General features: G+C 46.9%; 1 protein-coding gene across 2 annotated transcripts; it reads right to left on the bottom strand.

Annotated features, from left to right (window-relative positions):
• Window positions 1–13,571: 13,571 nt before the first annotated feature.
• Window positions 13,572–23,470, bottom strand: C1R (complement C1r). 2 transcript variants are annotated; one of them, XM_043561889.1, is made up of 11 exons: window positions 23,256–23,470; window positions 22,295–22,523; window positions 20,535–20,727; window positions 20,064–20,210; window positions 19,767–19,963; window positions 19,331–19,478; window positions 19,102–19,223; window positions 17,058–17,136; window positions 16,546–16,701; window positions 14,932–15,006; window positions 13,572–14,465 (listed from the first exon to the last, which is right to left on the bottom strand). In XM_043561889.1, coding segments are annotated over exons 1-11 (2,127 nt in total). In that variant the 5' UTR covers window positions 23,258–23,470; the 3' UTR covers window positions 13,572–13,686. The 2 variants fall into 2 exon arrangements, with proteins under 2 accessions (XP_043417824.1, XP_043417823.1); XM_043561888.1 differs by lacking the exon at window positions 23,256–23,470 and adding an exon at window positions 22,618–22,787.
• Window positions 23,471–24,289: the final 819 nt, after the last annotated feature.

A 24,289-nucleotide genomic window follows, 5' to 3' on the forward strand; every position in this document is an offset into this window, starting at 1 on the left:
GCTTCATAAAATGAGTTTGAAAGTGTTCCCTCAAAAAGGAAAAGTTTGAGAAGTATTGGTGTTAATTTTCTTTAAATATTTGGTAGAATTCATTGGTGAAGACTTCTGGTCCTGGGACTTTTGTTTGTTGGAAGGTTTTTGATTGCCAATTCAATCTCTTTACTAGTAATTGGTCTGTTCACATTTTGTATTCATGATTCAATCTTGGTAGATTGTATGTTTGTAGGAATTTATGCATTTCTTTTTAGGTTGTCCAATTTATTGCTATATGTTGTTCACAGTAGTCTGTTATGATCCTTTGTATCTGTGTGGTATCAGTTGTAATGTTTCCTCTTTCATTTATAATTTTATTTATTTGAGTTCTCTCTCTTTTTCTTGGTAAATCTAACTAAAGGTTTGTTTGTTTTGTTTATCCTTTCAGAAAACCAGCTCCTAGTTTCATTTTCTTTTTAAAATTTTTTTTTTTTAATTTTTTTTTTTCAACATTTATTTATTTCTTGGGACAGAGAGAGACAGAGCATGAATGGGGGAGGGGCAGAGAGAGAGGGAGACACAGAATCGGAAGCAGGTTCCAGGCTCTGAGCCATCAGCCCAGAGCCCGACGCGGGGCTCGAACTCACGGACCATGAGATCGTGACCTGACTGAAGTCGGACGCTTAACCGACTGCGCCACCCAGGCGCCCCTTAAAAATTTTTTTTAAATGTTTATTTATTTTTGAGACATAGAGAGACAGATCATGAGCGGGGGAGGGTCAGAGAGAGAGACACACACAATATCTGAAGCAGGCTCCAGGCTCTGAGCTGTCAGCACAGAGCCCGACGCGGGGCTCGAACTCACGGAACGTGAGATCATGACCTGAGCTGAAGTTGGACGCCCAACCGACTGAGCCACCCAGGCGCCCCTTAGTTTCATTTTCCATTATCTTTTTATTCTCCATTTACATCTGCTCTAATCTTTGTTATTTTCTTGCTTCAACTAACTTCAGGCTTAGTTCTTTTTCTAGTTCCTTGAGGTATAAAGTTAGGTTGTTTATTTGAGACGTTTCTTGTTTCTTAATGTAGGCATTTGTCACTATGAACTCCCTCTTAGAACTGCTTTTGTCACATGCCATAAGTTTTGGCACGGTGTATTTCCATTTTGTTTTATTTTTAAGTGTCTTTATTAATTTTGAGAAAGGGAGAGCGTGAGGGAGGGGCAGAGAGAGAGGGAGATAGAGAATCCCAAGCAGGCTTCCTGCTGTCAGCACAGAGCCCCACACGGGGCTTGCTTTCATGTACTCTGAGATCATGACTTGAGCCAAAGTTGAGTCAGAGGCTTAACTGAGCCACTCAGGCGCCAGTGTATTTCCGTTTTCATTAGTCTCAAGATGTTTTTTGATTTCTGGTTTGATTTATTCTTTGACTCATTGGTTATATTCAAGAACCAATGAATTTTCCAGTTTTCTTCTTGTCATTGATTTGTAGTTTCATACCATTGTGGTCAGGAAAGATGCTTAATATCATTTTAATCTTCCTAAATTTATTAAGACTTGTTTTGTGACCTAACGTGTGACCTATCCTGGAGAATGTTCCATGTATGCTTGGGATGAATGTGTATTCTGCTGCTGTTCTATGGGTTGTTCCGTAAATGTTTTTTGGATCCATATGATCTAATATTTCCTTATTGATTTTCTGAAGGGATGATCTGTTGTTGAAAGCGGGTAGAGAAACTTTATTTATTTTGCTCAAATCCATGAACTCTGTCGTTTTTTTACATGATGTTTAAAAAATCATTTTTGTTTGAAATATAGATTCACAGGAAGTTGCAAAGGTAACCCAGTGAGATCCTGTGTGCCCCTCCGTTGATTTCCTCTAATGGTTACATCCTATGTAACTATAGCACAATGTCAAAACCAGGAAACTTCTGTTGGTACAATGTGTGTGGATGGTCTTCTGTGAGGTTATAAAATCATAAAGTGGTCCTTTGTGGAGATTCATAATCACCACTGCAATCAAGATAACAGAACTATTCCATCACCACAAAGAATTCCTTTATGCTACCCCTTTATAGTCACACTCGTTTCTTTTTTCTTTTCTTTTTCTTTTTTTTTTTTATTAAAAAAAATTTTTTTTTCCACGTTTTTATTTATTTTTGGGACAGAGAGAGACAGAGCATGAACGGGGGAGGGGCAGAGAGAGAGGGAGACACAGAATCGGAAACAGGCTCCAGGCTCCGAGCCATCAGCCCAGAGCCTGACGCGGGGCTCGAACTCACCGACCGCGAGATCGTAACCTGGCTGAAGTCGGACGCTTAACCGACTGCGCCACCCAGGCGCCCCACTCTTTTCTTTTTCAATGAAAAAAAAAAAAAGACAATTTTGAAAGATCCAGATTTTCTCAGTTGTGCCAGGGGGCCAAGGGAATTGAATTTCAGGCGTGCCCACCCTTCAGCCAGAGAAGGAGGGCGACTAGATAAATGATGGGGGACAGTGGAACTGTGGCAACAGGAACCACAGTGGGAGAACCCAAAAGGGGAGAGCATAAATTTAAAGTGAGAGTCCCCTAATGGGTCTTGTTTCCCGGGGTGTAGTTTCTGTTTTTAAAATCTCTTGTTTTACTACAAGGGAATACAAAAGACACAGAATACCAACGACTGCCAGTAAGGCACTGGTTCTAATTTTAATCACTTCATTCTGTCTGACCTCTAAATAGGTTGTTTGCAATCTCTATCTCCCTTTATGTTTAGTGTGGAAGCAAATTATTTCTTTTGTCTTCACTGCTTGGGACTGACTGGTGAAATATTTTTGGCATAATATGCTCAGGTTTTTCTGGGTATCCATCTATTCGTGGGTAAAATAAAAATGTTTCTTGATCTCCCTGGATAAAAAGCAAGAAGAATCTTTAAAAAATTTTTTTTAAAGTCTTTATTTGTTTTTGAGAGAGACAGTGCAAGTGGGCAAGGAACAGAGAGAGAGAGATACACAGAATCCGAAGCAGGCTCCAGGCTCCGAGTTGTCAGCACAGAGCCCGACGTGGGACTTGAACTCACGAACTGCGAGATCATGACCTGAGTGGAAGTTGGACACTTAACCGACTAAGCCACCCAGGTGCCCCCAAACCAAGAAGAATCTAAGGTTTCCAACAGGAAACAAAAAAGAATTTTTAGAATAAAAATTTATAGAAGCCAGGGTAAAAAGCAAAAATTCCTTGAGTAGATGTTTGAGAGAAAACACAAAATAAAAGAGAAAGAGAATCCTGGGATCACAAGAGACCAATGTCCCAAAGAAATCCCAAAGGAAAGACTCTGGTCTTCTCATGGAACCAAGCAGAGGTGGTGAGTGTGGGGAAGAGCTGAACCTTAGAGGCTGGCCAGAGATACCCTAAGAGAGATTTTGGAAAACAATAATCATTTAGCTTGGGTCTAGGTGAACTCTGCTTCTAATTTGGGGGTGTGTGATTGACATTCTCTACTTGTGACACAAATTAATGAAAAAAAAATTGCGGGGGGTGGGGGGTGCTTGGGTGGCTCAGTTGGTTAGGCATCCGACTTCGGCTCAGGTCATGATCTCATGGTCTGTGAGTTTGAGCCAAGTGCCTGGCTCTGGGCTGACAGCTGGGAGTCTGGAGCCTGCTTTGGATTCTGTGTCTTCCTCTCTCTCTGCCCTCCCCTGCTTGTGCTCCGTCTCTCTTTCTCTCTTTCTCTCAAAAATAAATAAACATTAAAAAAATATTTTTTGGGGGGGGTGCCTGGGTGGCTCAGTCGGTTAAGCATCCAACTCTTGGTTTCGGCTCAGGTCATGAACTCACAGTTTGGGAGTTCGAGCCCCACATCAGGGTCTGTGCTGACAATGCAGAGCCTGCTTGGGATTCTCTTTCTCTCCCTGTCTCTCTGCCCCTCCCCTACTCACTCTCTCTGTCTCTCTCTCTCAAAAATAAATAAATACACTTAAAAAAATTAAAATAAAATTTCCCTAGCAATTTATGGCATTGTGTTAGTTTGTCATGGGTGGCCGTGAGCCCTTTCCAACCTCCTTTCCTGGTCCTTGGCTGCTTGTTCCCCTTTGGTCATCCTGTGCTGTCGTCACTACCATCCTTTGGTGCAAATAGATATAAGTCACCTCATCAGGTTGACCTGTATCTAAATGTTGAAGGACGTTTGCTCCTTGTTAATGACATTTCAGTCATCAGTCAGAAATGGGAGGGATTACTTGAAGTTGGGGGGCTTAAAAGTCTCCCGGGACCCTAGAAATCATACCACATCCTTGTTTCTGTACCTTTAATGATAGTAATTTTTGTTGCACTACATCAGACTGAGTGAAAGTTGTGTTGAGAAAGTAAAGGGGTAAAAAGCACGATTCTAAGATCACAGTCACAAAGAAAGACCTCGCCCTCTGGTTGTGGAAGTTAAAGCAGCAAAGCGCCAGGAGGACATCTTCTTAGTACAGCTTACAATATGGCCGACACTGTGTTAGGCCTGTTACCTGTATTTTCTCATTTAACTGTTCGATATTTGTATGAGATACTATTGTATAAAATTGGCATGAGATACTATTAGACAAAGAAACTGAGGCTGAGAGAGGTTAAGAAACTTGTCAAGTTACCACGGGTAGAAAGAGGCCAGCCCCCTTGACACAAGAGGGAACTCCCTGAACTACTGTACCTCTTCCAGCTTACTCAGTCGGTGACTGCATTTTTCTTCCCCAGCCTCCGTTCCAGGGCTGGCATTGTGTGACTGCCTTCCTTGAGCCCCCTTATCACGTACAGACCACGCTCTTCTCCTGGCCTCTTAGTTTTGACGCTCATGTCCGTATCATCAGACCGTATCATCTACACCTACACATTGTTGTGGTCATTCCTGGAACCTGGGTCATTCCCCTCATTTCTCAGTGACTGTGGTAACTGACTCACTGTCATTCTAACACTATTCCTGTCATAGTTTTTATCAATTTCGGTCTATAGATAGGTGATGCCTCTAAAGCTTTAGCCTTGTAGTTCCACAAATCTTCTTCTCTCACACCTTTATCTTCCACTTCATCTCAGCCACACATTCCCATGGTCATGCCTAGATAGACCTTTTCATTCCCAATAACTGCCACCTCTCCTATCATCCTGACTTCACACATCCCATTCTTTTGCCACCACCTCCTATTTTTCCAGGTCAATTCCTATATCCCACAATACCAGAACACTAATACATCAGTCCTACTGCCTATTTACTGCCCATTACCCGCTCCGTACTTAGTCTCCTCTTTACCCAGCTTAAATTCAATATAATAACTCTTTCACATGCAACTTGGACTCCCGTGCCCTTCTGTGGTTTCAATATATTCACGTGGCAAAAAGGAACCCCTCTATGCCTTGTATTGGTGCAGCTGATAGTGGCCGGCCGAAGACATACAACCGAACTCATACAATGGTCTCACAACAGTGAGAACAGCTATCTCATTTTAATCCGTGACCATGAATCTCAAGTGGACCCTTAATGCTCCCCGGCAATCAAAATTCCCTAATCCGTTCTCTCTCCCACTCTCCTTGATGACTTTTCATTCCTTCTTTTCTCTCCTCAACCCCCATTCACGCTCTCAGCGGATGACCCTGTTTTCTACTTCACCAAGACAAGTGAAGAATTGGAAGAACTACACATTTCTGTCACCACACCTACTGAAATACCAGCTTCTTATACTCTGCTTGCCTGTCTGTTAGCACAGATAACATAGCCATGCTTCCAACCGGATTCTATCTCTCGCCTACCTCCATTGATCACCATCATTTTCCCTCTATCATGTAACTCCCATCAACATATAGACATGCTGTTCTCTCTCTAATCAAAAAAAAGCCACCCTTCTCTTACTGCAGTTCTTCCAATAGCTTGCCCTGTTTCTTTGTTCCCTTTTGCAGCAAACTTCTTTTTTTTCTTTTTTTTTTTAATTTAAAAAAAAATTTTTTTTTTCAACGTTTATTTATTTTTGGGACAGAGAGAGACAGAGCATGAACGGGGGGAGGGGCAGAGAAAGAGGGAGACACAGAATGGGAAACAGGCTCCAGGCTCCGAGCCATCAGCCCAGAGCCTGACGCGGGGCTCGAACTCACGGACCGCGAGATCGTGACCTGGCTGAAGTCGGACGCTTAGCCGACTGCGCCACCCAGGCGCCCCTGCAGCAAACTTCTTAACACAACTGATTATACTCTTTGTCTCCAGTTCCTCCTCTTCCACTCGCTTTCCAACTCCAACTCCAGTTTGACTTCCCGCCCCGCACCCCCACCCCCCCCACCATTCCACCAAACTGTGCTTTCCTGGCTCTCCAGTGACCTTGGCATTGCTCTATCCCAGGATCAATCCTCAGTCTTCATCTTGACCCAGAAATGACGTTGGCTAAGTCAATCAATTGATCAGTCCTTTGCCTGGATGCACTTTCTTTCCTTGGGTTCAAAATTCTGCACTCTACGGTTTTCCACCTACTTCAGCGGTCACTATCTTAGTTCAATCAGGCTGCTGTGACGAAATATTATAGACTGGGTGGCTTAAACGATGAGTGTTTATATCTCACGGTCCTGGAAGCTGGAGAGTCCAAGATCAAGGTGCTGGCAGATTCCCTTTTGGTGAGGTCCTTCCTCCTGGCTTGCAGTCAGCCGCCACACTGTGGGCTCACATGCTTTTTCTTGGTGCCTATGTGCAGAGAGAGATTTTCCTCTTCTTTTCCTACCCTCATGACCTTATCTAAACCTAATTACCTCCGAGGAGCCCCACCTCCAAATACCAACATATTGGGAGTTAGGGCTTCAACATGTGAATTTTGAGATTCACATTTATTCTGTAACAGTCACAACTTCTGAGCCCTCTTTGCTGATTTTTCCTGTTCTCCCAGACTTTTTATAATGACATGCCTCAAGGCATAAGCACTGGTTCTTTTCTCTTCTCTACCTTCACTCCCTTGGTGGTTTCATTCAGCCTTGTGGCTTTCAATACACCTCCCAGTAACTCCAAACTTGACATCTTTAGTTTAGAGCTGTTCCCTCAACTCCAAATGTATGCATCCAACAGCGTATTCAGCATATTTTGTTGGGTGTCTAACAGACATTTATTTAACTTTCTGAATACAGAAGATGAAGTCATAGCAATTGTTTTAACCTCCCAGTCTGCTAATTCTTACAGCTGTCAGTTTTTTCCTGGTTTTGATGATTTTTCTTCTCATTACGGGTCATATTTTCCTGCTTCTTTGTATGCCTCATATTCTTTGATTGGTTGCCAGACTTTGTACATTTTATCTTGTTGGGTGCTGGATATTTTTGTAATTCTATAAATATTCTGGAGCTTTGCTCTGGGACTCAGTTAAGTTACTTGGAAACAGTTTGATCCTTTGGGGTCTTGCTTTTAACATTTGTTAGACAGGACTGCAGCAGCATTTAATCGAAGGCTAATCGTTCCCTACCACTGAGGCAAGACCCTTTCACATGCCCTGCACAATGCCCCGTGAATTCATTTTGGCTGGCAGGATCCAGCACTGTTCCCAGCCCTGCTGATCGCCTGGTACTGTTTCGTCCGATCGCGTCATACAGCTTTTTTCTCCATCCTTGAGTAATTTCCTCACTTATGGGTGAATACTGGTAGGGAGCTTTCGCGGATCTCTGGCGTTCTTTGTGGCTTTCTCCTTTCTGATCCTCACTTCTGTGAACTTGAGTGGCCTTGGTCTCCCTTCACTTTCGGCTCAACTCAGGGAGTCAACTAAGGCACGACCTGGTTTTCACCTTCCAGTACCTCAGCTTGGAAACTCTCTCCAAGAGCTAAGCTGGGGCAGTGGTAGGGCTCAGTCTCTCAGGGATCATTGTCTTTGGTCCCCTGAAATTTAATGTCTGGAGAACTATCGTGTCATATATTTGATGCTTTTTTTTGCCATTGTTGCTGTTGTTTGTTTCAGGAAGGAGGGTAAATTTAATCCCTGTTACTCCGTTTTGACCCTAATCCAATAGGCATCTGAATGTTGACATGTGCAAGACTGATCTCCTCATGTTTTTCACCAGACCTGCTCTTGTAATCTTCTGTATCTCTTTGACTTCTTTCTTTTCCTCATCCAGCTTTCTCCAGTATTTACTCCTTCAGGAAATCTTCTGGCTCCTCCCGCAAATTTTATCCGTAATGTGATGACTTTACTTATTTTTTATTTTTTTAATGTTTATTTATTTTTGAGAGAGAGACAGAGAGAGATGGAGAGAGGGACAGAGCATGAGCGGGGGAGGGGCAGAGAGAGAGGGAAACAGAATGTGAAGCGGGCTCCAGGCTCCCAGCTGTCAGTGCAGGGCCCGACGCGGGGCTCGAACTCAGGAACCGTGAGATCCTGACCTGAGCCAAAGTCAGACACTCAACTGACTGAGCCACCCAGGTTCCCCAATAATATGATGACTTTAAATCACCTCCGCTGCTAGCACTTGGTCTGAGCGACCTTCACTTCTTGCCTGGATTATCATAATTGCTTCCTAACCGGTTCCCTTTTATGCTCTTTCCTACCTGGAATCTGATCTCAATTCAGCGGCCAGAGCAAGCTTTTGAAAATATGAATTCGTATTACTCTGCATTGACTGCCTCGGCAATTCTCTAATGGTTCAAGCATGTTCTTGTCTCAGGACCTTTGCACTGGCTCTTTCCTCTTCCTGGAATACTTTTTCCCTAGATCTCTGAATATCTAACTTCCTTCATTCTTTGCCAAATGTCCACCTTCCCAATGAGGTTACCCCCGCCGTTTTTTTTAAAGAGGCTCCACGCTCAGCATGGTGCCCAGCGTGAGGCTTGAACTCACAACCCTGAGATCAAGACCTGAGATGAGATCGAAAGTTGGACGCTTAAGTGACTGAGCCACCCAGGCACCCTGAAGGTTACCCCTTTAAAAGTTTTTTTTTAATTAAAAAATATTTTAATAGAGCATCATCTCTTTACTTTTTGACTAAAGCATCTACATGGCTTAAAATTGGAAAGATCAGAGTACACAGTGAAAACTTTTCTTTTTACTCCTGTCCTCTCTGAGAGATCACCATTGTTTCTTGCATATCTTTCCGGCAATATTTTATAGGTATAAAAGCGATATATACCCTCTCCTCTTTTTGTACAAATAGTATTTTATACACCCGGTCCTGCTTTTTACTTTTTTCATTTATCTTGGAGATCGAATGGCTACATTGTATTTCATTATTTGGATATTCCGTGATATGCTTGGAACTTTGCTGCTAGACCTTTCAGAATCCAGGATTCTAATACTTTGCTGTCATAAACAGCACTGCAATGACTAACCTTGTCCGTATGTCACGTATCTCACATGTGAGAATATCTGTGGGAAAAATTCCTAGAAGTAGAATCGCTGGTCAAAGGCATGTGCCCTTGTGGTTTTGATAACATGTTGCCAAGTTGTTCTTTACAGGGTGTGGACCACATTCCAATAAGCAATGCATGAGTGACTGTTATCTCCACATCTTCACCAACATAGTATATTATCTCTAAAAAGCTTAAAGCTAAAAATATGGTGGGTTGGGGCACCTGGGTGGCTCAGTCAGTTGTGTGTTCAGCTCTTGGTTTAGGCTCAGTTGATGATCTCACGGTTTGGGGGCTCGAACCCCGAGTTGGGCTCTGTGTTGACAGTGCGGAGCCTACTTGGAATTCTCTCTCCCTCTCTCTCGCCCCTCCCCTGCTGGGTCTTGCTCTCTGTCCCTCTGTCTCTCTCTCAAAATAAACAAATACGTGAACATTTAAAAAATGGTGTCTTAATGCTTTTCCTTTTTATGAGTTAGCTTAAGCCCCACAGCTTAATCTTAATTTGTATTTCTTTTTCTGATCTGTTCATAGAACGTTGCTTTTATCCTTATTTATGCATTTATTTTTTTAACTCTGCACACCTGAAGGACAAGCCGCACCTGACTTTGGGTGAGGGGAGTGGGAACCAGGAAGGTCAGAGTAGTCCCTGGACTCTGCTGGGATGACCTTTGATGATTACAGTAAGGACAAAGGACTCAGAATCTTACATTTGCCAGGAACCTTAGAAATGATACAGTTCAATGTTTTCATTTTTGTTTCAGGTTTTATTCTCACTACCTCCGCCTCTTCCACCCCACCCACTCCACTGTCATCTCCATTGGGATCCTGCAGGCACTTGGCTTCTGAAAAATACGCGGTGACTGCAATTAACGTGTGCTCCTCAAACACTGCATACCCTCCCCCCCCCCCCCCCCCCCCCGTGTATGCTTTTGTGTAGACGGTGTGAAAACATGTGTTCCTGTCATTTCTGCCTCTACAAGTCTGCAATCCTGACATCTAAGGTGCTCTTTTTTAAAAATATTTTTTAAATGTTTATTTATTTTTGAGAGAGAGAGAGCGTGTGGGAGCGAGGGAGTGCAGGGGAGGGGCAGAGAGAGGGAGAGGGAATCTGAGGCAGGTGCCAGGCTCTGAGCTGTCAGCATAGAGCTCAACATGGGGCTCGAACTCATGAACTGTGAGATCAGGACCTGAGCTGAAGTCAGATGCTTAACCCACCGAAGCACCCACGCACTCCTCTAAAGGGCTCTTAAAACCTGAAAGTGTTTAAATAATTTGGCACCAAAAGTTATTTAGTGGCAAAACCTGACCTGATGGGTAGCTATTTAGAGTCTTTGCCTATCTCATACGCTGACAATATTCAAATGTTTTTCAGAAGAATGATTCCCTTTTCTTGTTGCAGATTGTTGCCCTAGACCCTGCTGGGGGCATGACGTAACAGTCTGCTACATTTCTGAAATCTGTAAAATCTGGAATATTGAAAGGCAGTTGGCTCTGAGGGTGTCAGATAAGGGATTGTGGACCTTCATTTGGACTTAAAAATTCTTGGGGCGCCTGGGTGGCTCAGTCGGTTAAACGGTCGACTTCAGCTCAGGTCATGGTCTCGAGGTCCGTGAGTTCGAGCCCCGCGTCGGGCTCTGTGCTGACAGCTCAGAGCCTGGAGCCTGTTTCAGATTCTGTGTCTCCCTCTCTCTGACCCTCCCCCATTCATGCTCTGTCTTTCTCTGTCTCAAAAATAAATAAACGTTAAAAAAAAAATTCTCACTACTTGGGAAAGTTTTAACTCTGCACTGTTTTTTAAAATTCAGGCTTGTGTGTGTCAGTTCATGTAAAGCTGTTCAAACAAGTCCAGAAGAGTCAGTTGTGCAATAACATCCTGATAACATTCTATTATGAATACTTACAATGCTTATTCTCAGTTTCAGGTTCTTCCCTGACCTTTAAGTGTGTCTTGGGATGCCTGGGTGGCTCAGTCGGTTGAGCGTCTGACTTTGGCTCAGGTCATGATCTCACCGTTTGTGAGTTTGAGTCCCACATTGGGATCTGTGCTGACAGCTCAGAGCCTGGAGCCTGCTTCCGATTCTGTGTCTCCCTTTCTCTCTGCCCCTCTACCGCCTGTGCTCTCTCTCTCTCAAAAATAAATAAACATTAAAAAAACATGTCTTAAGTAATACAAGTTATCTAAAAATATTGTTTTTTTAAAAAATTTCTTTTTTATGTTTTTATTTTATTTTTGAGAGAGAGAGAGTGGGAGTGGGGGAGGGGCAGAGGGAGAGGGTGACAAAATCAGAAGCAACCTCCAGCCTCTGAGCTGTTGGCACAGAGCCTGACGTGGGGCTCGAACTCACGGACTGTGAGATCATGACCTGAGCTGAAGTCGGGTGCTTAACTGACTGAGCCATCCAGGCACCCCTAAAAATATTGTTAATCTTTCAACTTGGAAACAAAAATGTCATATCACTTCTTTAAAAAAATTTTTTTTAATGTTTATTTATTAAAAATTTTTTTAAATGTTTACTTATTTGAGAGAGAGAGAGAGAGAGACTGACAGACAGGACGTGAGCAGGGGAGGGGCAGAGAGAGTTGGAGACACAGAATCTGAAGCAGGCTCAAGGTTCTGAACTGTCAGCAGAGCCCAAGGTGGGGCTTGAACTCACGAACTGTGGGGTCATGACCTGAGCTAAAGTGGGACTGACACTTAACTAACTGAGCCACCCAGGTGGCCCTCATTACCACTCCTCCCTTAAGAGATACTTAGAGGGGCGTCTGACGGGCTTGGTCAGTAGAGCATGTGATTCTTGATCTCAGAGTTGTGAGTTCGAGCCCTACATTGTGTGCAGAGATTATGTAAAAATAAAATCTTAAAAAAATCCAACGGGCACCTGGGTAGCTCACTTGGTTAAGCATCTGACTTTAGCTCAGGTCATGATCTCACGGTTTGTGGGTTCAAACCCCTGTCGGGCTCTGTGCTGACAGCTTGGAGCTTGGAATCTTCTTCAGATTCTGCCTCCCTTTCTCTCTGCTCCTCCCCCGCTCATGCTCTCTCTCTCTCTCTCAAAATAAATAAACATTAAAAATAAATAAATAAAAAAACAAAAAAAGAAACACGTAGAAGTTGTAAAGGGAGCTTTTATTTGCTTACTTTTTCAATTTATTTTTTAAAGAATGTTTCTTATTTGTTAATTTTTATTTTTTTATTTGAGAGAGAGAGAGGAAAGAAACACTTGAGGGAGGGAGAGGGGCAGAAGGAGAGAGGGTGAGAATCCCAAGCAGGTTCCATGCTCCGCTTCCACTGGGAGCCTGACTCAATGAGGAGTTCGAAGGAGGACTCAATCCCACAGTCCTGGAATCGTGACCTGAGCTGTAATCGGGAATCTGACAACCGCCGGAGCCACCCGGGCCCCCTGGAAAGGGAGCTTTAAAAAAAAAAACTGTTATATTTGCAACTACATGTGTGGGGAAATCAGGATTTTCTTCTTATATAATCAAAACAAAATTAGAAATAAATTGTTATCTAGAACCCTAATTGTAAATGTGTGCATAAACATTTTTGATTCTGATTGTCTTCTTAAGTATTAAAAAATTTTTTTCTTGGGGCGCCTGGGTGGCTCAGTCGGTTAAGCGTCCAACTTCGGCTCAGGTCACGATCTCACCGTCCGTGAGTTCGAGCCCGGTGTTGGGCTCTGTGCTGACAGCTCAGAGCCTGGAGCCTGTTTCCGATTCTGTGTCTCCCTCTCTCTCTGCTCCTCCCCTGTTCATGCTGTGTCTCTCTCTGTCTCAAAAATAAATAAACGTTAAAAAAAAAAATTAAAAAAAAAAAGAAAAAAAATTTTTTTCTTACTGTTTATTTTTGGGAGACAGAGAGACAGAGTGCGAGCAGGGGAGGGGCAGAGAACGAGGGAGACACAGAATCTGAAGCAGGTTCTAGGCTCCGAGCTGTCAGCACAGAGCCTGACGCGGGGCTCGGACCCTGGAAGTGTGGGATCATGACCTGTGTAAAGTCCGATGCTTAACCGACCGAGCCACCGAGGTGCCCCTTAAGTATTTTGAATATGATCTTATTAAATATTTTTATATTGGTTAAATACTACTTTTAACTCATTCTGCACACTGGCATTTCTCATAAAATTTTCTTTGGAAAGAATTTCAATTGCCCAAGGGTATAATGACGGAAGAGGACAATGATAACTAGAGATTGTGGAATACATCTTCTGCAATCCTTGGAGGAAATAAAGGTGACCTTTGGGTTGTTTCAGGGATGGGATTATAGAAAAGAGCATTTATTTCACACAGTGTCTTTCTGCATCAGTGATTTTAATATGGATTCTTAGTGGTTATCAATAACTGGTCAGATCATTTTTTTTTTTTTTTAACACACTGCTGTCTGGATTTTGACCTAGTGAATTGTGGGCTCAGCCCTCTCCCTCCCCTTCCCCCATCTCCTTCTTGATCCAGTCCACGTAGTTGAGTAATTTGGTGTAGAAGCCATAGCCCCTGCCACACCCGATGCCCCAGGATACAATGCCCGTGGCCACCCAGCGATCATTGTCCTCATCCTTCACTGCAAAGACCCCTCCGCTATCGCCCTGACAGGCATCCTGCTTTAGAGACGGGTCCCCGGCACAGAACATGTTTTGAGAAAACACATCGTTCCTATTTTTTTTCCGGAGCCAGCTCTCACACGCCTCTCGCCTACCTACGGGCAGACGGATAAACTTGAGGTCATAGGAAAGCCTCTCCTCCATTATCCCAAAGCCACTGACGTAGCCCATGAGGCCCCTGTCATAGAAGGTCTCGTTGTCAGGGAGGCAGATGGGGAGGAGGTTGGGCCCCAGGGTGACACTATTTTCCAGCTCCAAGAGGGCGATGTCCGCCTCAAAATTGTTAGACTCATCCTGGCGGTAGTCTGGATGAATGCTGACCCTGCGGACAGGGTGGTTTGCTAGTTTTGTGATCTCTTCCACGTTTATGTGGCCCAGGAACACATCCCTGGTGGCGTTATTTTCCCCGTTGTAGTCCTTGGGGTAGAGGGTGTGGGCAGCCGTGAGGATCCAGCGGTCGCCCAGCAGGGCCCCCCCGCCTGGCCCGTAGATGTTGGTGTATGCCTGCCAGGGGAAGTTGCCCAGCTTGGCTTTTTGCCCTCCAATGATGCGCTGCTTCTGTTCCACGGGATTGACGGGTTTCCCACACACTGGAGAGGAGAGACAGAGAAGGCAAGTTCAAGTCAGTCCGGCCCATCCTCTTTCCTTCTGTGATCAGGCAGTTCCCCCCTGAGGCCTTTTTTTCTGGCTCCGGGGCGTTTCCTCTTTGTTCTCCCATTCCCACCCTCCCCCTGAGTCTTTGGCCTTTGTCACCCTCTCCTCCTGGCTTTGGTTTATTTCTTCCTGGGGGTTTTCTTGCTCTTTTTTACTCCCCGATTCCCCATCTGCTCAGGGAAAAAGCGGGAATGTCAGGACCGAGTCCAGTTGTCTGGGTCCCTCTGTCCGTTTCTCCTGGGCCTTCTCCTTACCTTCCCCCTTTACTCCTCCTGTCTATTTTTGACCTCAAGCTGGAGTGTCTCTCCATTCACTTTGTCTCCATGCTCTGTGCAGGCTCTTCCTGAGGCCCCGCAGGGTTGCCGAAGGCACTGGGGATGGCCCCAGAGGGCTTCCACTCACCTGGCAAACACCGAGGAATCTTTTGTCCTTCCTTTTCATTCTTCCAAATGCCCTCGGCGGTGCAGGTATAGGCCCCTGTGGAAAGAGGGGGCGATGAGCAGGCTGGGAGATGGTGGGCAAAAGAAGCGGCTCGCAGAGGCCAGTAAGCACAGAGCGCGCTAGATGGGGAGAGGGGAGATCCGGAACCAACACGGACGAAGGGAAGGTTGAAATACATAAGGATGGAATATCACAAGTGTTGTGAGGCTCCCTATGTATATTTTTTTGGTGTTGACATTCGGTGAAAAAAATCAGAACATTAACTCTACATTTGATGTGCTCCCTGTTTGTGAAGGTAGACATAAAAACCGGAAGGAACATATGAACATCTTGTCAGTGACTGCACCTTGGAAGTGGGTTTGTAGATAATAATGGTGGCTACATTTTCTGATGGCTGACGGAGTACCGTACCTGTTGCTAAGCACTTTCTTGACATTATCTCCTTGAAGCACCACAGTGACACTTTCGGGGATGCATTACTATCCTCATTTTTTTGGAGGAGGAAAATGAGCTGAAATAGTTTGCACAAGGTCACATAATTTCTAGGTTACAGAACCAAGATGCAAACTAAGGATTGTCTGACTTCAAAGCCCAGCTCTTTAATAATACTATATAATTTCAATATAAGATTGTTTCTTTTTTTGGATGTTTCTAACCTACAAAGCATGTCATTTATTTTATTTTATTTTTAAAAAGTTTATTTATTTTGAGAGAGAGAGAGACAGAACGAGTGAGGGAGGAGCAGAGAGAGAGAGGGGGAGAGAGAATCCCTAGCAGGCTCCATGCTGATAGTGCGGAGCCCAATGCGGGACTGGAACTCACAAACTGTGGATCATGACCTGAGCCAAAATCAAGAGTTTGACGCTTAACTGACTGAGCCACCCAGGCGCTCCTAGGATGTGATTTATTTTATTTTATTTTATTTTATTTTATTTTATTTATTTTAATGGTTATTCAGTTTTGAGAGAGAGACAGAGACAGAGACAGTGTGAGCAGGGGAGGGACGGGGAGAGAGGGAGACCCCGAACCCAAGAAGGCTCCAAGCTCCGAGCTGTCATCCCAGAGCCTGACATGGGGCTTGAACTCACAAACTGGAAGATCATGACCTGAGCAGAAGTCGGATGTTTAACTGACTGCGCCACCCAGGCACTCCTGATTTATTTTAAAGAAAAGTTTGGAAGATAAGTTTGAGAGTCATTTAGTAAATCTAAATGCAAAAAAGTTGCAACATAGTAGCCTGAGGGGGTGTTGGAGGTGGTGGGGATGGTGGTGGTGGAAATGATGGTGACGGAGGTCGGGATGGTGACGCTGCTTGCGCAGGTGGGAATGATGATGCTTGTGGTGAGAAGGAGCGGACCGTTTATGAGATTTGAGATTTTCTTTGTATCGGCTCCGGTGCCTCCTTATTCAACCCTACTAGACGCCTCTTGGCATCGTACTTTAGGCCCCTGAAGCCAGTGTCCTGGGAAGATACCGTAATATGCATCCGTTCTCGAGGGGTTATGTTGGAAGAAATCTCGGAAGATGTCCCGAGAAGATGGAAGGGAGGAGGCTGCCATTTGCATGGGTCCCTACCTCGCTCGGTTTCACTGATGCCTCCTCTGGTCTGCATCTTGTAATAGGGCTCCCGGCAGTAGTACTGGATACGGGCCTGGTAGGTGTTCACCCCCTTTGCGGTGGTGTAATTGAAGTCCCCGTTAGTCAGGCTTTGGGGCTGCCCACAGTCCTTGACTTGGAGAGAACACAGGGCCGTATGAGAGCTGAGAACGTACTGGAACTTCAGCGGAGGGACCACGAGTTGTCTGCCCACAGAACAAGCTGAGAACCTCAGGGCAATACGGTCGGTGGGGGGAACTTATGACGGATGGGAACTGGATGGAGTGAAATTCAGTTCTGGGTAGAGCCCCCCAATACAGCTGAGCGGAGGGCCGACTGGTTCCTGGTGTGGGCCATAGGCTTCAGAGGACAAGTGGGGGGGACAGTCCTTTGGGGAGAGGCTTAGCCCAGGCCCCCTCTTCCTTTCACATCCCAGGTCCCCATGGCCAGGGGGTGGGAGTAGGGGCAGATACTCCTGAGTTGGGACTTACTCTTGCATCTGGGCATGGCACGGTGCCACGTGCCGTCGTCCTGACAGACAGCCGTGAAGGAGAGCAGCACCTGGTTTCCCTGTGTGAGAAGAGGGACAGAAGTAGCTGTGTCATTAGTACAAGAAGGCACTGCGGTTCCCTTCCCGCCTTTCCCACCCCAGAGCAGCAGCCAGTGCAAGAACATCTCAAACTCGCAGACCTCAGAACCTCTGTGGGTGCGGCTCCTTTGTCCTTCTCAGACCAGGGCTACAGAGGGGAGCCCCGAGTCACACAGCAGCAAGTCAGAGCAAGGACTCATTGTCAGGCCCAATAATCCTCTCTCTAGACTCTTGCCTTTTTCCACGGAGGCCCATTTGGACTCCACAGGTTTAGATTAAAAAAACAGCAAGACTGGTTGGGTGTTTTCTGCGTTGGAACAAAACACCGTGCCCTGAAGTAGAACCATGTTTCTCCTCCTTTGGAGTACACACCGGTCTCAGCCTGCATCACTTCCTTTCTCCTAGACCGCAGTTTTCCTTTTTTAAAAAAAATTTTTTTTTAATGTTTATTATTGAGAGACAGAGAGACACAGAGCGTGAGCAGGGCAGGGGTAGAAAGAGGGGGAGACACAGAATCTGAAGTAGGCTCAAGGTTCTGAGCTGTCAGCATAGAGCCCGATGCGGGGCTTGAACTCGCAAACTGCGAGATCATGACCTGAGCCAGAGTCGGTTGCTTAACCCACTGAGTCACCCAGGTGCCCCTAGACCGCAGTTTTCTGAAGGGCAAGGGCCCAGCCACTTTCCAGGGTGCTTGAGATACTGATGTGTGCCAAATGCTATAGTAGTTGAGTAGATAGCAAGCACAAAGCAAGAAAATGGCACCCTCTGAGATGAAAATTAACCAGACCCTATGAATGAGTTTTATTAAGGCCAACAACCATCCCAGAGAGTTAGCCCTGGAAAAGATCGCAAGAGAGTGCGTACGAGAACAAGGGTGTTTGAGTGAAATGCAAATAACGGGAGACAAGCTGTGTGGCTTGCTTTAAATTCTATGATGTGAGTCACACATGCCAAGGTAAGGGTGGTGGCAGCAGAAGACAGGGAGGGTTGTAACGTGAGCAAAGATTACGGGAGTCTCCAGTCTTCTGGGCCTGGGACAGCCAGTCCTCATGACGTAGCTGGAGACATCCAGGGGTACAGAGCAACTCGTCTGGCTAGCTCAGCTTGATGCAACATTCATAGGTAGGCTGCATGAAGGCTCTCGTGAATATGCGCGTTTCTTTTTACTGACCTCCTGCATCTAGAACACCGCCTGACCCTCGGTAAACACTTAAAATGTTTGCTGAATGAATTAACTACTATTTGAGGGCATACCAAAGATCTTCTCTCTGATTCTGATGAGGTCTTCCAAGTGGATCTATTGAACAAAGATGGGATGTCCCGTCCCGTGCCCCTGCCCAGGGGTCACTCTAACTTTCATGTCTTTCAAAACCGCATTTTACTTTACCGGATTCTGTGAGATTAACCAATAAAACCACGTTCTTTACTGCACCCGCAAAGCTGAGAACAGGCTGGTGGGCCCAGGCTGAGAACCTCATCGTACATAAAAAAGCCCTGGGGCAAGAGGCGGGAGATTTGGTTCTAGTCCCTCCTGTACAAAATCTGTGATGCTGAGCGAGTCACTCCTTGTACTGCACCGTGCCTTTTCAGGTCCTAATCCTACCGTTACTGCCCAAGGTTAGTAGTTCATAAACTTGGCTGCACATTAGCTTCGAGTGATCCTGATGCCCTAGGTGCCAGGCCGAGGAATCAATCTCCAGGTCAATGGAATCAATCTCTTACAGGGGACCCAGACATCAGTATTCATAACATTCCAAGTGTTCCCAGTGTATAGTCAGGTTTGAGAGCTGGTAGACCAGGTGACCCTTCCAGCTCAAGCATCTGTGAGTCCAATCGGGACTGAGCCTAAATCTGATGGGGGGGGGGGGGCGGCGGGGCTGAGCTACCCGTGTGAATTGCCCCTGGAAGGCTGGGCCAGCTGTTTTCCCTCAGCCTTGGGCTCTTACCTCCACAAGCTGGTAGCCCTGTTTGCAGGTGACAATGAAATAGTCACGGAACTGGTATTGAGGCTGCAAGTCCTGGATGATGGTGAACTTGTCTAGGGTCTTGGGCTGGGGGCACTTGATGACTGTTGGGGAGACCAGAGGACATATTCATGTCAGAGCCACTGTCTCTTCTACCCATCTGATTCTGCCCCAGTGTTGCCTAATGGGAGAGGCCCCCGGGAAATCTTACTTTCAGTCGTATAATGCAGCTTCCAGCCTCGGCTGTCCCCCGAGTCATCCGTGAAGAACAGCAGATCCACGGCATTGCTGCTGCTGTCAAAGTCAGCGGGTCTTTGCTTCCCACAGAACTCGCCGATATTCCTCCCACTGGCGTAGATCTGGTGGGGAAGAGGTGAGGGCCATCTCTCTAATTCAGACATTTCCCCACTGAGCCAGGAGGGCGGCGGTGGTGGGAAGTCTGCTTTTTGTGTATGCTTTCAGCTGGAGGGGGAAAGGGATCCCTAGGATCCACACCCAGTTGTGTGGGAACTTGCCTAGCCCATGTGTGACGTTGGTCATTCCTGTCCCGATTGGCCAGAGGATCTAGCGGGAAGCAGGGGTGAGGGGTGCCGGGTGAAGAGGGGAAGGAGAGGAAGGGGGTCTCTCAGGGAGTAGGACGGCTGTACCTGTAGCTGGTCATAGGGGCAGTGCACTTGCTGGTGGTCATCGATCTCGAAAGGTTCCAGGAACTTGAGGTGGAGGGTGAGGCCGCGCTCTACCCGGATGCTATAGTTGCAGCGCAGGTCAGGGGGGTAGGGCTTGGGGTACTCCAGGCTGGAGATGTAGCCCGATGGCTCCGTGTACAGCTCACTGCTGCACTCGGCTGTGGGAGCAGAGCCGGGTGGGGGTCACCGGAGACTCTCGGGCTGGCCAGCAAGCCCTTGCTCCATCCCTGCCTCCCTTCCACAGTGCCCCAACCTCACCCTGGCAGGAATGCCCATTCTTCTGAAGCTCATAGCCTGGACGGCAGGAACAGAAGTAGCCACCAGGATAGTTATGACACAGGTGCTGGCACTGGGGCTGGAGATTCTCCTCAACCGAATTGCGCTGGGCGGCACATTCATCGAGGTCTGGAAGAGATTCCAGAAGGAGAGGTTAAATTCCTGCCGGGGATTTCTGTAATGGCTCTGCTCTCAGAGAGATCACTCACTGGAGGCCGAAAGACAAAGTCATCTCTTGGCCACCTCAACTTCCAGGCCTGTCTAATAATGTCTTCTGGAAATCCCCCAATGGTGACAGAACCCAGGTTGTCAGGCCCCCTTTGGACAAAGCTCTCTTGAGGGGAAAAGGAAGGAAGGACAGGCTTCCTACTCCTTTGGATTCAAGATTCCCCTTTTCTGGTCCCTAGTCCATATGACTAAGGCCAGGAAAAAAGGCACCCAGGGACCACTCACCCACAGCTTGGTAGTAGGCCAGGAAGCCCTTGTAGAACATAATGGTGCCATTCTCCTCATTGGAGAAGTCCGTGTGGAAGGTCAGCAGCATCTTGTTCCCTTCAGACATAAATTCCTTTGCTTCTGGGGGGTTGCCCAGTGGAGAACCCAGTTGCCCACAGAACCTCCCCAGAGTTTTCTTGTCAGCAGAGATCTGGTGGAGGAAGGAGAAGGGGCGGGAAGAGGAGCTGTTAAGGAGACACGTCCCATGAGGAAGGTCAGTGAAGGTCCTCCTCTTGTCCCAAAGAGCGAGTGTCCCAAAGAGTTCCACTCTACTGGCGCAACAGCCTCTGCCTGGTTTCTGCCTGCCGGGATCTGGCTGTTGTGAACTTCTCCCCACCCTGGTGGGACTTCCATGGTGCATCTGAGTCTCCCAGTGGGTAACTCCTTGCATGTCACCCTGTGCCTGGTACATCATCTCTTCCTTGTTCTCCGTCCCCCAGCACGTTTCAGACCTTTCTTCATTTCCACCACCTCCCGTGCTCATCTTCCACTGGAATCCTGGTTGTCTCCACCCAAGTCTTTAGCATTCTTTCATTCTGAGAGCCCGACAGGTTTGCTTTATTTTCTGTCTAGTTACTCCACCTCACCTTATGCAAACCATTCACATCCAGTCATGCTTCCTGATAGACTCAGCTGAGAGTGAGCCTCTCCAGCCTTCATATCGGCAAGCATCGCCTAGATTCCCTTATCTTTCCTTTCGTAAAAAAAAATTGTTTTAAGTTTATTTATTTATTTTGAGAGAGAGAGAGAGAGAAATTGAGAGAGAGTGTACACAAGTGGGGGAGGGGCAGAGAGCGGGAGAGAGAATTCCAAGCAGGCTCCATGCTGTCAATGCAGAGCCCGACTCGGGGCTTGATCTCAAGAACCCATGAGATCATGACCTGAGCTGAAACTGAGTCAGATGCTTAACCGACTGAGCCACCCTGGCGCGCCCCCCCCCACCTTATCTCTTTCTTCACAGGTTCCTTAACCCCTCAAAAGTGGAAGACATCCTGCCCCCTCCCCATCCCTCTCTATCCCTACCCTGGAGACCCTTCCCCCCAACCCTGCAAACTTCTCAAGTCCTCTGGGTTAGGAAGATGTATCATTTTCCGATCATTCTCTCATAGCCTCCAGAGGGTATACCCTCCTGGGAATGGTATTTATCGGATGTGTGTAGGCTCTACTTGGATCCTGAAACTTGAATCTCATTTTTATTGGATATAGAAAGTTGAGACTTGGCCTTCTTGGTTGCTTCAAAGGTGAGGAGACTGAGCCCATTGACTTTGCTGAGGGCTATGTTTGAGCTACTACTGCATACATTTCTCTTCTCCATGTTCCTGTTTAGGTAGGCAGCCATGGTGATATTCTACATGGAAACAGGGAAACTGAGGCACAGCTGTTTTCCAAAGACTCCCAGAAAGTCAGCAGATGGGGAAGGTTTTTCTGACTCTTATGGACAGTACATTTCCTGGAAGTGGGACCTATACATTCCTTCCTCCATGTTTCTCCCTTCAGTGCTCACTGAGGGCCTCTAAATCCAGTGGACACCACCCCCCCCCGCACACACACACATCCAGGGTGTCACCTGACTCTCAGAGCTCCACTTGGCCATCAGCTCTTGAAGGGCTAGGGCTCTGTCCATGTGTGAGGAATACTATCCAGGGTGGTTAGAACACAAGTCCTCAGTTTCCAGAGACACCCAGCTCTCCCTCTGCCCTCCCAACCCGATCCCATACCTTGACATAGTCATAGAAACAGCCTTCAGAAGGCTCCAGGTCAAACTGCCAGAAGACGAGCTTCACCCTGAATCCTGTGGGCACCGTGATCACAGTGGTTTTCTCAAAGTTGTTGGGGTAAGGCTTGGGGTACAGAGGAGAAGTCACTTCCCCAAAGAGCTTCTGAGAAATGGGGATGGAGCCTTCCACCTTACAGAACAGGATCATCACCAGGAGGTATAAGAGCCACCTGCCGAAAAGAAAGTGGGTGTCTGTGGGGCTGGAGGGGTGCAGCACCCTTGCCATTTTGGCAGTGATTGGGGTGGGGGCTGGGATGGTCATACCGCTCGGCATTTTCCACTCTGGCCATTCTAGACCTCATAGAGATGTTCTCGGTGGGGGTGGGTGAAGAGGGGAGGCTGGTCTCTGCAGCCACTGCATTGGGTATTCCTCCCCCGGGGCAATGTGCAGTCCAAAGGTTCATCATACTCCCTGTCCTCTCTCCCCATCCTCCTCCCCTGCCCTCTCGCAACACTCCCCTCCCCTTCCTGGAATAGGGCTGGCTTGGGACCAGTTAACTGAGGGTGAGGGTTTCCAGTCATGGCTCTCTGATATGGTTCCCAAGGGCCAGCAAAGGCCTCTGGGAGAAACGGCCTATAGAATATGGAGTCACACACAGAGCGCACCCCTCCTGGGCAGAGTGGGTCTCCCCATCTTGCTGCTCCCCTGCTATGAGCTGGGAGGAAGAAGAAGAGCGTGGCCATCACCTCACTTGTGTAAGGTCTCCTTTTGTCCTCATGAGGAGGGATGGAAGGTATATGTTTGCGTGTGCCCGCATGTGCATACCGGCATAAGGTAAGATATACGGGGAGGGGAAGGGTGTTCCTGTCTCCCTGAATAAATTTGGGAGCAGAGTTGCCCAGGATTCTCCCTTCTGGCTTCTCCCTCCCTCCCTCCCTGGGTCCCCATCAGCCTTACTCACATTTCTCCAGGCCTGTTTTTGGATCCTAGACTCTCCTGACAGCGTCTTCATCCACTCTGCGTTGAGGGAGACAGCGGTCATGCAGAGGAGGGAAGGGGGAGGGAATGAGCGTGGAGGGGAAGGGGGGTGGGAACCATTCCCGGAGGAATGTTGTAGGGAATGAACTATTTGCATAAACAAAATGAAAAAAAAAGTCTGTTTCCAGTTGAGTTTTGGTTTTGAAATCCCTGATGGTGGCGCCACCTGCTGGCCGATCTGGGGAAAGGCTAGGGAGCCGGGCCTGAGTTTCTCCAGTGGAGACAGCCTTTGGTTTGGAAAACCCAGACCTCGCGGTTTCTAAATCTGATCTGAATTTTCATTTTCTTCAGGGACCGCCGTTGTCTTTACAAGGTTCCTACACCAAAGGCAGTGGAAATCGCTGTTGAGGGAGACTCTCTTTTCTGCATCACCTGTTCCATCAATCTGGTTCGTCCTGCCCTTAGTCACCCAACGGCCCTGGTCCAGGAATGGTTAGGATTTTCATGTCCAGGAACAACAAGGTAGAAGACGGCATTGCAGGAGTGAAAGAAGACAATGGAGTTTGTTTGCATTGGGGCCCCGGCCTACTCATCCTTGAATGACAAACACTGAACAGGGCTTGTTGTGTCAGGGTGACCCTAAAGCAGCACTAGGGACTCTTGTAAGATGCTTCCTCCCCACTTCAATGAGCTCAGGCCTGCCAGTGAAGTTGGCTTTTAGAGAGGCAAGGGAAGCTGAGCGGGGGTAGAGACATCTCTTCTTCTGGGCATCTGGTCAAATATTGGGGCCCTGAGAGTCATGGCTGCCTAGGGCTAGCCAAACAACAGTGTGGCTGTGGACCAACAGTGACTTGGCCTTTTCTGAGAGAAAGCCAGGTCCTGGGGTGGGGGTGGGGGACTCTTATCTTTCCTGGGCTCCAGGGCATAGTCTCCTAATTTAAAAGTATGCTCTCTGTGGAAGGCTTTCTTTCTCAACTCGCCATGGCTCAAATACCGTATGTGGCAAAACCAAAATAC

Source organism: Prionailurus bengalensis, chromosome B4 (assembly GCF_016509475.1).
Source record: "Prionailurus bengalensis isolate Pbe53 chromosome B4, Fcat_Pben_1.1_paternal_pri, whole genome shotgun sequence".
Lineage (NCBI taxonomy): Eukaryota > Metazoa > Chordata > Mammalia > Carnivora > Felidae > Prionailurus > Prionailurus bengalensis.